We start from the raw sequence: 12,642 nt of genomic DNA on the forward strand, positions 1-12,642 counted from the left end.
TGTCCATTTCACAAACCCTATCCTGTAGGACAATTTGGTATGAACTCTGTTTTACGGAATTGTAATGATGCTGCTTGCCTGACATGTCCCGACAGAAGGTTCAGGCAGAGTCAGGCAATACATTTGAGCCACACACACCTGACGGCCCTTCCTTTTCCCCACAGGGATAAAAAATGGAGCAGACGAGCACAGGACAAGCAAGGTGAGGAAGGCAAGCACGAAAGACGGCACGACAAGATGGCTAATTCAAGACGATAGTTCAAGTGAAGGAGAAAGGCGGCAGGAAACCAGAGGGTGGCGAGGAGAGAAGTGACCTTACCCTTTTCGTCCCAGGCTCGCGGAACCTTTGTGGAAGAGAATCTAAGACAGAAAACAATAGCACAAGTGTCCTGCTTCAGACATCAACGGTATATAGTGCAAGCCTATGATAATAAGGCGGAGCAGAGGAGACTCCTGCGCCTGTGGTACCGGCCTTGACTCTAGAGAAGCCGAAAGCCAAGCGGTTCATCACAGCCGGTGATTCGAGGGGAGAATCGATAAGCACTGGACTGTGTTCAGTGAGAATCGCAAAGTGGCAAGTTTTTGAACTAAGGCTGATGAACTTTAAAAGGAACTGTTAAAAAAGTGAGGGGAAGACCAGCTCCAGAGGGCAAGCGGCACCCTGTGGCTGCTAACTCGACATACTCTGATCGAGCCATTGGAAGGCCACCAAAGGAATGCAAAGTGGTCATACGTGAGGGTCGAGCAAAAGCCCTGTACATTCAAAAGAATTTGATTCATGAATTGGCATGAAAGCAAGGGAAGTGAATCCCAAAACCTTTTAATGGAATAAAAGTGAACATTAAAAAGTAAGGAGGGGTCAGCTCAGAAGAGGGGGAACCAGGGGAGAGCCACTATCACACTGCTCGAGAGCCATAGTAAATCCGGTGAAGGAAGGCTAAGAATCGAGAGTGGTCAGAGCCCGGCGGATTGGGATCCGAGGGTAAAAAGTCGTCACCCCAAAGCAGAAGTTAAAAGAGACGGCAAGAGTGAACCCGAAGAAGGGATGCCAGAGATTAAGCTATCACCCAAGTAACTACAGTCAAGAGAGGTCCAAGCTTGGCCAAGGGAGATCCGAGGGCGTAGCTTTCATCAGAGCTTTATGTGGAAAATGATACGTGAAGGGTCAGCCCAGAAGAGGGTGACCCAGGGGTGAAGCCATAACCCTAACTGAACTTTGGATTACCATTGAGAAGGGTCAGCCCAGAAGAAGGGGACCCAGGAGTGAAGCAGTCACCCTACTGGAAGTTGTGAAATAAGATATGAGAAGGGCCAGCCCAGAAGAGGGGGACCCAGGCGTGAAACCATCACTCACATCGAACTTTAAAGACAAACTTTAATTTGTTAAAGGAACTTTTGTTTTGTTGGTTTTTCTGAACACATCAGGCCCCGAAGGCAAGAGACTTTTTAAGGAAATGATACTTGGCCATCAATGGACCGGAGTACTGCCATTGGAACTGTCGTCTCGTGCAAGAGAAGCCCAAGACTGTCTGCCATTGGAACTGTCGTCTCGTGCTAAAGAAGCCATAGATTGTACTGTTCTTCACCAGCTCCCATTCTACCCCGTAATAAAATGTGGAGAAGGGAGACCCAACCACCACATCCTGACTTATTATTTTAGAACACTTCTTTCTTTTCTTGAGAATTATCCTGCATCCTTTTTTGTAATACTTGTAAGGTTTGGCAAAGGATTTCTTAGTATAGGCCATTTTCTTTTTGACACGCCACTAGGACTGCCTTATTTTTCATTTAATGGTAGACACCTGTCCCCATCTTAGATATAGGTTTAGATTAGGCGTTTTTCCATCCCACACACCATTTTTTATTGTTCAATTAACACCCTTGAACTGAGATCATTTATGTCGGTCTTACTTGTGTCACTGAGTTTCTCACAGCACCCACCGATTGGAATGTCATGTGTGGGCTGGGGATTATTGGATTCAACAAATTAGAGGAAGGCTCTTCTGCAGTCACTGAAGAGTTGTTACGCTCTTCCATTCGAAAAGCTGACAGTCCCTGCTTCTTAGGTTATACATTAAGCAGCCTGCAGCCTGACTACACAGCCGCACACCGTCCACAAGCAGGTCGGAAATCAAAATGATGTAGATAGCGTAACTGGATTTCTTCAATGGGCAGCATTGCAGATATCCGGTAAGCTCTGTGAATCACAGATGTACTTTTCCAAAAGAATGCTGCTAGTAGCAACACCAATGCACCACTTCGTCGCACTTCAACCAACTATTTAAAACCAGTTCTGATTTTTGTTTTTGCACTGCACACCTTGGTTGTTGTGCATATCCATCTGGCCAAGATAACCTTGCTAGTGAAATGCGCAGATGTCTATGATTTTAAACATACATTGAAACAGTTACAAGAGCATTGGAAGCAGGCCTTAAGGAGACCTCAGATCTTGTCTAGGTGGATAGCTCACAAGTTAAGTGATCACCTCAGACATGGGGCCAAACATGCAGCTTGCAAGTTCAAATCTCGCAACTAGACCAATTCAGCACTTCATCCTCCGGAGGATGCTAAAACGTAGTTAACATTAATTTGTGTAATAACCCATGTTGGAGTGCTTTGTTACAAGTGGAATCCAATCTGAAGTGCTATATAAGAACACAAATTATAATCGGAATTGATTTTGTAGCAATCCTGGCCCCAAATTCAAGCATTAAAGCTTGTGAAGCATAAGCCTGCATTTAGACAACAAAAAACAATGGAATATTGTTTAAGAACATTTCACATTTTATGACCAAAGATGATAACAGAAATGTGCTTACCTTTCCATTTTAACAATCTGATCAAATGTTTCTGGGCTTTGGCAACCTTTTTTAGTGTAAGGCTGATCTTTGCATGCATCACTTTAACCTGAGTGGCTTTAGTATAGAGTTAAAGGTGGAAATGTATTTCCTCACTGGGGGTAGGGGGACAATTTTGCATTTTCAATCCAGGACAGCAAATCAGTTATAAACTGCTTACAAATTAAAGGGAGCTTTGCTGTAAATCATTCATAGTTTTTATATGTAGATATATAGAAGCCCCTCGACTTAGAATGAACATGGCCAAATTGCCTGTTCTTATTGCGAGTTCAGCACTGAAATGCTAGGCGAGTCACCTCTGTCAAAGGTGCAATGAGTTAAAATGTGGTTGCAGAACCTCCGGAGTGGGAACCAACCCACACAAGAGGTGATTTGGCTTTGTTCTCAGTGAAGGAGCTCCCACATATATTGCACACATTTGAAAAATGTGGTGTTTAACCCTAAATTACAAAGGGTAATCCAGACGTGGATCCCTTGCTCACTGTGTTTATAGAGGCATAATTCCACCTCACTGATGATACCCAACAAGGGAGAAACACATCTCTGGAGTTGTTCTTGGTAATCTTGCTAAGAGGAGAAAAACCTATCATTTATTTCGATGTTGGACTGTCGAATTGGGAGGGACCACATACATATGCCTCACAGCCAAAATCTAAATGTATTGTGTCACACGTTTTGGGTCATTTTACAACCTTCCGAAATTGCCCTGGATGGGACTGTGTCCCTTTGGCAAAAGGTTATTTCCATGCACTTTTTAACATTCTTAAAACAAAGTGGAAATGTGACTAGAAAACATAAGAGTAATTGCCTTTACTCCTAACCCCTAGCATGAAAATGCATACTGGTGGGAAACCATGATACTCTTTAAAGGTAGAGCGGGAAAGCAACACATTAATGTATATTCTATTCCACGCCCTTAGTCTGCCTTCAAATTACACACAAATCTCCTGGATCATAAAAGCAAAGGCGAAATAGCTTACACCATTGTTCTACTCTACGCATTTACTACCTGGTGGACTATACAACGCCCCAATGTCTTATAGAGCAAAAGGGTGGCCTCGGTTTAGTTGTGACTTGGTGACTTTATTGAAGTGAACTGATTGTTAACAAAAAATGCACTCTCTGAAGCTACTGTATGCAGGACTACAAATCATAGGTTTATTTTGCAAGAATACAAAACTTCTCTAAACCGGCTATCCCAATTACAATAAATGAGAAGGAAAATAAGTGAAGAAGTACGTTAATTAATGGATTCAATCATGCATTCACAATAAAAACACAAATTACTCTTGATCCATCATATCTTTCACTGCTTGATACTTGTGACTTTATCCATGCCAAAATAGTTTTCTCGTCAAAGTTACTTCCAGGTTGCGTCTCTTACAAATGGTCCTGCTAGAGGTCTTTGGATCTGAAGCCATCTGCCACACAAATGTGGATTGGGAAATAGTATTACGACCTTACAGCCACACATGATCAGACAATTCACCTTCATCCATTCACTGATCTAAGATGGGCAATTGTGTAATGGGTCCATGTCCCTTTCCCTCTAATAAGACAACCAGCTAAATACCATATGCAAGTATCTAATGGTGCAGCAGATATCAGATGACCCTAAGACCTCATCCACTGGTCCTATGTTTAGGGTGAATAGCAGAAGAATTAGGGTGGTGCCATTGAACACTTAACCATGTTGGTGCCTTATCAGAAGGCTCCCGATCAAGCAAAGAGCCCTTCAGCACTATCCTCAAACATTTCCCAGGTGACCATCAATCACATGAGTTAATTTTAATCCAGATGGAGCTCATCAACACATAGAGGGTCATTTTAAAGTAAGCGCACTTTGCATGCAGGGCAACATTAGAACTTACATGTTTGTTGGGTCCCCTGCAGTCGATGTTCAACATTTACAGAGAGAAGTGTACTCGTGAAGAGGAAAACAAGGTGAAATCACCTTTGCTCTTCACTTTTCTCCTTTTTGTAAAAATATAAATGCTGCCTGAAAATTACACTTTGCACGCTGTATTTTATAATGGATTCCTATGGAATCTGCCTACTATGTAGCAGGTGGAAACATGTGACATACTCCTTAGGAACTATTGGTTGTACCCCTGCATGAAAATCTCATGCAGGCAAAAAAACGGATGTTCTTCCAAGATGGAGAAGGGGAGATGTAAATTTCACTTTGTGCCCCTCCTACACTGCACCTCAATTTTATGCCTGATTAACTCACCGGCGCATAGAAAATAACCCCTATAATCCTTTATAAATGTATGACGTTAAATAGTGTTTATTGTTTTTCATAACTGCCAGGAAAAAAACAAATTAATATTTTATAAACATATTAAATAAAACATATGATCACAATTGTGAGTTTTTATGGTGATAAGAGGCGCAGGTAATCTGCTGTTCAGAAAAAATAGAAAGTGTTTGAGAAGCATCACAGACCAAAGCCCCAAGTGTCAAATTATGCTGCATGAAAGAAGTACCACTGTTCTTAGGATTTCAAGCCAAACAAAATAATCATAAAGACAGACAAAATCTACATACCAGTCTCAATCATTTCCAGCACAACGTCTCGAGCATGGACATCAATGGTAACTAATGCACCCAGTGTAGTTCGGGTTTGCTTGGACAATTTTCCTCTCACCAGTTCTACAACGTCATTTAGCTGTAGCTGAAGTTTTTCATTGTAGTTCTTTAAACCCTGTACATAATTTTAAAAAAGTAACGTTAGTCAACTACTAAAAAATTAAACAAAAGCAGGCAGATGACATTCTGGATGGGGCCCTTACACATTTACAAACTGTAAAAAGGTCATTCTGTGTGTAATGAAGTGCTACTGTTGCAGAATAGTTAATCAATACTTGTAGTAGACGAGATTAGTTGTGCGTAGTCTTATGAATCCTTGTATGTCGTCTGTTCTCTCCTAGGCAGAGCCCCTTCCCATGAGGACATGGCGGTGAGGCTGTGACCCGAAGTCCCCCTGGGGGTGGTACTCAGTGGGAGGATCTCATGGGGGAAGGACCCCCACCCCGATGGGACTGAGGATGACTATCCGGGGAGTACGCAGTATGTCCAGACTATACCATAAACTCCCTCATCCTCGTACCTTATACAGGGTACCATAGTTTCCCATACTTCCATGTACTTCTCTAGAGTAGATAACTAAAACTCCTTAAGAAGTACTGAGACGAGGAAGAGTGGGGACTACCTATGTAAGTCATTTGTGAGCCTCCCTTCCCCTCTCAGACTTGAGCTGGATCTCCTCAATTTCCAGAAGCTTCTCAAGACCTTCCTTTTCTCTTCTTCCTTCACTCTCCCCCTCCCCTGCTAATGTCCCATCTGCCAATTGACTTGCTGCCTGGTTCCTTCAGAGTCTTACAGGGCACAAGGTCTCCCTAGCCGAGTCTACCCCTGACCCCCCTACTCTACCTGCACTTGCCCTTCCTGGCCCCTACCCCACACTAGCCTGGTTGGCCCTGCACCCTTGTAGCCCTTCCAGCCCATTACCATGCACTTAGCTCCTGGACCTTCCATTCCCCTGCACTCTCTGCTTCCCCTGGCTCTGTCCACCTGGCGCCCCTGACACACTCTTTTCTCATGGGCCCTTCCACCCTGACTGGCACACACCTCCACTCCCCCCTGCAATTCTCTCACTGTACTTGTACGATCTGAATGTCACGAGGCCTAGTAGGATCCTTATTGTTTTGTCCTCCCTGTTCCCCCACCGTCTTGTCTTGTTGCGCCTCGAAACACTTGTGTATAGGCGCATTATAATACCCAATAAATAAAACAAAATAAATTTGTGAAGACTGGGACGAAAAAAATCGAAGTAACCCAGTTGAGAATAACATTAGTACCGAGATGAAGAAGAGGCCAGAGTAATGAAGAAATCTCTGTGGAACCAAAACCAGCATTCTGGTTAATATGGGAAATATGTGAGCAAGTGGAACATAAAAAGGGAAGAAGGACTGAAAATGGAGTTCAGTCCTCCCTCGAGGAGCGGCAAGCAGGTTGGCAGTGCAGCAAAGGGAATCCAGAGAAACCGAGACGCGAGAAGGTGAAACCTCCGAAAAGTGCCAGAAGAGAAAGGACCCTTCTCCTGACTGGAAGCAGGCTACCGATACTGATGGAAGAGAAGAAAAAGTTACTAAACCCTGGTAACGTTCTTTCCATTGGATGTTCCTCCTATGTATTCCTCATCTTTAGATAGATATCCTTTCAGCTTGAGCTGCATTGGAAACATTTTCAGCAGAGAGTGCTGTGCGTCGATGCAGTCGACTTAATGTCCCTCGAGGGCCTCCATTTCGGGGTCGACGTCAACAGCGATATATATAGCATGTGCAGGGCTCGTTGGCTTCAGTTCTCTTTTTACGACTTCCTCTTGCAGAATTATCAGCATCAGCGAGTCCTAGACAGTACCAGACTTTGAAAGAGTGTAAAGTGTAATGTGTAATGCCTGGATATTCTACAGTAGGGTAGGCTAGGAGGGGCGATGTGAAATATGTGGGAGGAACATCCAATCGAAAGAACGTTACCAGGGGTAAGTGACTTGTTCTTCGAATGGATTGTGTCCTCCCATCTATTCCTCAGCTTTGGATAGAGTCCCAAAGCAGAGTTAGGTTTTGGAGGAGGGATTAAGTGTTTTCAGATTTAAGATTTGTCATGAATTTAATATAGGAGAAAGCTTCCTGGCTAGAGGTTGAATCCAGGCAGTAATGCTTTGTAAATGTGTGGATGGTAGTCCAAGTGGCTGCCGCACAAACGTCATGTGTATGCAGAACCTCTTTGCAGAGCAAAACATTTCACCATGACCCTTGTGGAATGAACACTCAGGCCATCAGGGGGATCCCTCCAGAGCCAATCTGTAGCATTCTGTAACAGCAAGAATGATCCATCTGGACAAAGTGTGTTTTGTAACTTGAAGTCTCAGTTTATGACCAATGTACCAAATGAAAAGCTGGTCATGCTGGCATATTTTTACCATCCGTGAAACAAAGAAGCTCAAAGCCTTTCTGGGATCAAGCCTATGTAGCCTTTCCTCTTCCTTGCCCGGATGAGGAGGCGGATAGAAAGTTGGAAGCACAATTTTCGGGGATAAATGAAAATCTGATAACATTTTTGGCAAAAAAGAAGGTTTAACCATAAGGATAAGCATGTCCTTGTCAACAAATACTAGATAAGGCCTGCAACTCACCTATCCTGCGGGCTGATGTCAACGCAACTAACAGAATGGTGTTAAATGTTAGTAGCCTTAGTGGACATGAATGGAGTGGCTCAAAGGGAGCACACATCAGACATTTCAACACAAGATTAAGGTCCCGACTCTGCACTTCAAAAGGTATAGGAGGGAACACGTTAGTGAGCCCTTTAAAAAATTGTATGATCAAAGGCAGCTAGAAATAGGATGCCTCGTCTGATGTGTGCTTGAAGATTGAAAGCACTGCCAAATAACCTTTTATTGTTCCAATCGGGAGCCCCAGATTTGCCAAATGTAACCAAAAGGACAACACCGTAGGTGTACTGCACAGAAAAGGTTCCAAATTATTTCCCCTGAACCAGCTGCAGAATTAAATCCAACTGCAGTGGTACAAGAATGTTGTTGCTGGCCTCCTGCCCAAAAGCTAAATCTCCATTACGTCATCCGAGAGGTCCCAATCCTTATATCTCAACCTCTCAGAAACCAAGCGTGAAGGCGGAGTGCCTTGACCTCTGGATGGGGAACCCGACCCTCCTCTTGCGAGACAAGGTCCTCTCTTTCTGGAAGACTTAGTGGAGGGCAGATGGACATGTCCTGATGGTCAGTGTACCACATCCTCCTGGCCACATCCGGAGCAATTAGGATCATGGGTTTCCCGAACTTTCTCAACCTCCTGATCATGCGTGGAATGACAGGGACTGGAGGAAACATGTACAGGAGTGATAACACCCAGTCCACTACGAACACGTCGCCTAGAGCTCCTATTGGGGTAATTCCCTGGAGCAGAACAGTTCACACTTCCTGTTGACACTGGTCATGAACAGATCCACTTGAGGGGCTCCTCAAAGGGCAAAGATCTCTTGAAGGACTTCCGGAGCTAGTGCCCACTCGTGGTAGACTGTGCTCTGCCTGCTCAGAGCATCCACCGCTGTGTTCTCCTCTCCAGCTTGGTGAACTACTGATAGGGAGATTCCTTCTTTAATTGCCCTGAACCAGAGCTGAATTGCTTAGCAGCTCTTTCCCAGAGGGCCATGGGATGCATGGATGGCCATGACCCGCAATCGTTGACGACAGATGCAGTGGGGATCCGACAATGGCATCTGCCGGACACAATCTTTTAAAGGTTTAAAATGTGAGGCCTTAGTAGGGTTGGACATTTTTTCATCAAACAAAATAGAATGTTCCCAAAGCGTGCAAAGTGGATGAAAAAAAGGAACTGAGGTCACAGAGCAAGGCACCTCGATATATACTAGCCCTGATGTCATGTCCAGCGCAGGGCACAGAGTGGCTTTGGCCTGAGCCAGTGTGGAACTGCGCTGCACCACCTCGCGGAAAGAGTTTCCGAAGATAATTTGTCCTGCGGACAGGATATCATTGAAAGTGAATCCATTGGAGGAAGGAATCCATTAGAATCTTTGGCAACTGCTGGTATATGAGATGACAGTGAGAGATCTGTGTCTATAATGACCCCTAGATTACTTACTTAATTTGAAAGACACAGTTGTGAGGGCCAGACTTCAGATACACTTTTTTTAGATGCCCTATATGTATAATCTCCATCTTTATTGTCTCTTTGCGCTGAACAATGTGATCCATGCCAATGCTTTTTTCGGATGTCGCAGTTGTACAGGTGGGTATGGAGCATCTCCACACTGATGGTATTGAAGGCCACCTAAAAATTGAGCAACAACAGAGCTTGTTCACCCCAGGTCTCCACATGCCACCTCAAGTCATCCAAGACTTCTGTAATCACTCCTTCAGTAGTATAGGCATGGTGAAAACGGGCCTACATGGGAGACAGGTGCAAGTTACCCTGAGGGAATGTCTACAAATGTGTGGGCACTGTTTTCCCAAGGAATTTTGCCATGAAAAGAAAATTAGAGTTAGGTTAAATATAGCATAATCTATGGAGTTCGCTTAAGGACTTTTTTAGCTGCTGTAAGGGTGCATAAGAAGGACTCTGACGCAAAAGGTGGCATGGTTGGGTCTAAAGAGTTTTATTAAATAATAAAACGAGAGAGAACCTCTCTTTCCCTACTCCTAAGAGGGGTTTACCTGCCTCAACTAGATCTAAGGGGACTGCCAAGATGTCTGTTAATATACAAGTGTGCACTGTCCTGTGCCAAGACAACCATACTTCTGTTCCTTACACTAGAAACTAAAGAGTAAAGCAGTACTGTTCTGGTCCCAGGAGAATGTTTCCCTTGTCCTGGGTGTTGATTAAAGTTCCACACAAAGCTCCTTTGGTGGATCAGATGTCTTCCTTCTCCTGACGTTCAGTCTCAAATTGCCCGGGTGAATGTCTCCTTTACCCAGGCCACAAAGTTCTAAATAATACTTTCTCAGTGGTCTGGGAAAATGCCTCCGTTCTCCTGGTGTTTGGTCTCAGTCTCAAAAGAAACCCGGAGGAATGACTCCCTTCCCCACATGTGTTGGACCTTTCTTCTAGTCCGAGTTGCCAGGATAATGTATTTTTTTTTTATGTAGTCATTTATATAGCACACATAACCCAGAGGCATCTAGGCGCTTCTAGATGGTAATTACACAACAATCTCTTTGACCTGTCTCGGGAGGATAGCTCAGCAGCGATACACTCGCCTTGGAAGCAAGACATGTGAAGCAACACAGGTTTGATCCCCAGGTCCGCGCTTAGAAACCTCGGGGTATTAAGCACGTTATAAATAACCAATTACAATTGCAATTAGAACCAGGGGGAATTGCTCCCTTCCCCAGGTCTGCTTCTTCTTTGATTTGGCCACTTGGTTCACTACCCTGCCAAGTGCTGCCACGAGGAAGATGACTCGTATTACTCTCTTGGCTTGGGTCCCAGACCCTGGTTTTTCTTCTTCATCTTTGGTTTGGCTGACTTGGTTCACTTCCCTGCCAAGCACTGTCACAAGGAAGAGGACTCAAATCACTCTCTTGGTTTAAGACCCCGACTATTGTTTCTCTCCCCTTCTCTTTATGTCCCCTTGGCTGCCTCACTTACCACCTACTGACACGAGGGGGATAATCCTGCTTGTTATGTCCACACAGGGTTTTTGCCTCCTGTACCTTGCATCCCCTACTGGTGCCTGTGCCTCTCCCGCTACCTTGCCTGTTCCCAGGATGTGCAGCTGGTTCTTCCTGGGGTCTCTCTCCTACTCCATTTGCTGCAGGGGCATCTTTGTGTCTCTGTACCTCCACCTCACGGATCTCCTGCCAGGCCCTGGGACCAAACGTATGGATGCTGCCTCTTGCATTCGCATCACCGCCTGCCAGCCTCCCGTTACCATCCGGACGCCATTGGGCAAAGGATTCCAATTGTCCTCTTGATTTTGGAGCAGACTGGCTCTGTCCTGGCCTTCTCCATATCTCCTTTGGGCTTCCCGAGTTACACAGTCTCTCGTCCTGGTTGGCTGTGTCTCTCCCAGTCCTCCTTTGGTTCCACAGAGGAACCACACCTCTGTGGAAGTCTATACTGCTGTAGTTCCTTCTTGATATTGCTCTTCATTGTTCCGGTGCCCCACCTCGTCCCAGTACTTGAATTAGCTATGTTCCTGTTGTACGTTTTCACCTCAGTACTTTCCAGAACCTTGACATAGTCTGCCGTACTAGAAGAGGGTGAGGTTAGAATATGTGGGGGTGTGATGTTCTCATAAGGGCTGTACCCTAGATGGTCGTCGTCCTCCTTGGACGGGTGTGGGATGGTGAGTAGGGAGGCCTGCCCCTTGAGATCCTGCCGCATTATATCACCCACAGGGGGACTATCGGGTAGCGGCCTCATCTCCCTGGCCTCAACGGAAAGGGCTCCCTCTCGGGCAGAAGTGATGACATCCAGTGATTCGTCACACAGCACTGTAACCAAAGTGAGTTTGAATTCATGGGAGCACAAGAGAGGTATTTAAAATAGCTTCATGTATACCTTAAATAGGTGGAATTAGGAAATGTTTTCTATAAATGCGTGCAGCATGGAGATCTAAAAGGAGACCCTGATCTGTACTGAAGTGTAACAAAAAAAGATGGCATGCATCCTCTCAAAGCTAAAAATCCTCCAGGTGGGGGCACTGAATCGTAATCAGGAACCTTTTTAAGTCCATATTTATACGTTTTTTCTTTTTCCAATCTCAAAATTAATATTTTGAAATCTTTCAGATAAAAATGTCCTAATCCGCCATATACATTTTATGAGTCTGCTTAGGTGTTGAGATATTTTGATTGCTGTGCTCTTTTATTATTTTATAGAGTTATTTTTGAAGGGAGGAGCAGAGGTGAGTCGTTCCTGGTAATACTGTTTTAGTTTGTTGGATTTGGAGTTTATATGCATGCATGCACCCCATTTACATTTGTATTGCATTCGTATTGCATATGCTGCCAATTTTATGTCTCCTACTCTACTCCACTCCACACCTACCGTGCCTGTCACTACTAGTCGGACTCCACACTACTGCTCTGCCTCCATATTACTATCACACTACTATCACTCTTCCTGCCAACATACTGCTCTGCCTCCACTCTACTTCGCCTCCTCCTTCTCTACAACAAGCCTATCTTTCAATTTCACATGCACTTCACAATCACCCCTTGATCTATTTTGCCTTA

The 12,642-nt window shown here is 44.5% G+C and overlaps 1 protein-coding gene across 1 annotated transcript in view; it reads right to left on the bottom strand.

The window, feature by feature from the left end:
* The window catches only part of DNAH12 (dynein axonemal heavy chain 12), a 3,791,933-nt gene that overhangs the window by 2,569,271 nt on the left and 1,210,020 nt on the right, over positions 1–12,642 (bottom strand). Inside the window, exon 24 of the mRNA XM_069643677.1 lies at positions 5,409–5,565. Coding sequence (XP_069499778.1) covers positions 5,409–5,565 — 157 coding nt within the window. The remainder of the gene's footprint in view (positions 1–5,408; positions 5,566–12,642) is intronic.

The sequence above is a fragment of the Ambystoma mexicanum genome, chromosome 2p (genome assembly GCF_040938575.1).
Source record: "Ambystoma mexicanum isolate Mex_15411 chromosome 2p, UKY_AmexF1_1, whole genome shotgun sequence".
Classification (NCBI taxonomy): domain Eukaryota; kingdom Metazoa; phylum Chordata; class Amphibia; order Caudata; family Ambystomatidae; genus Ambystoma; species Ambystoma mexicanum.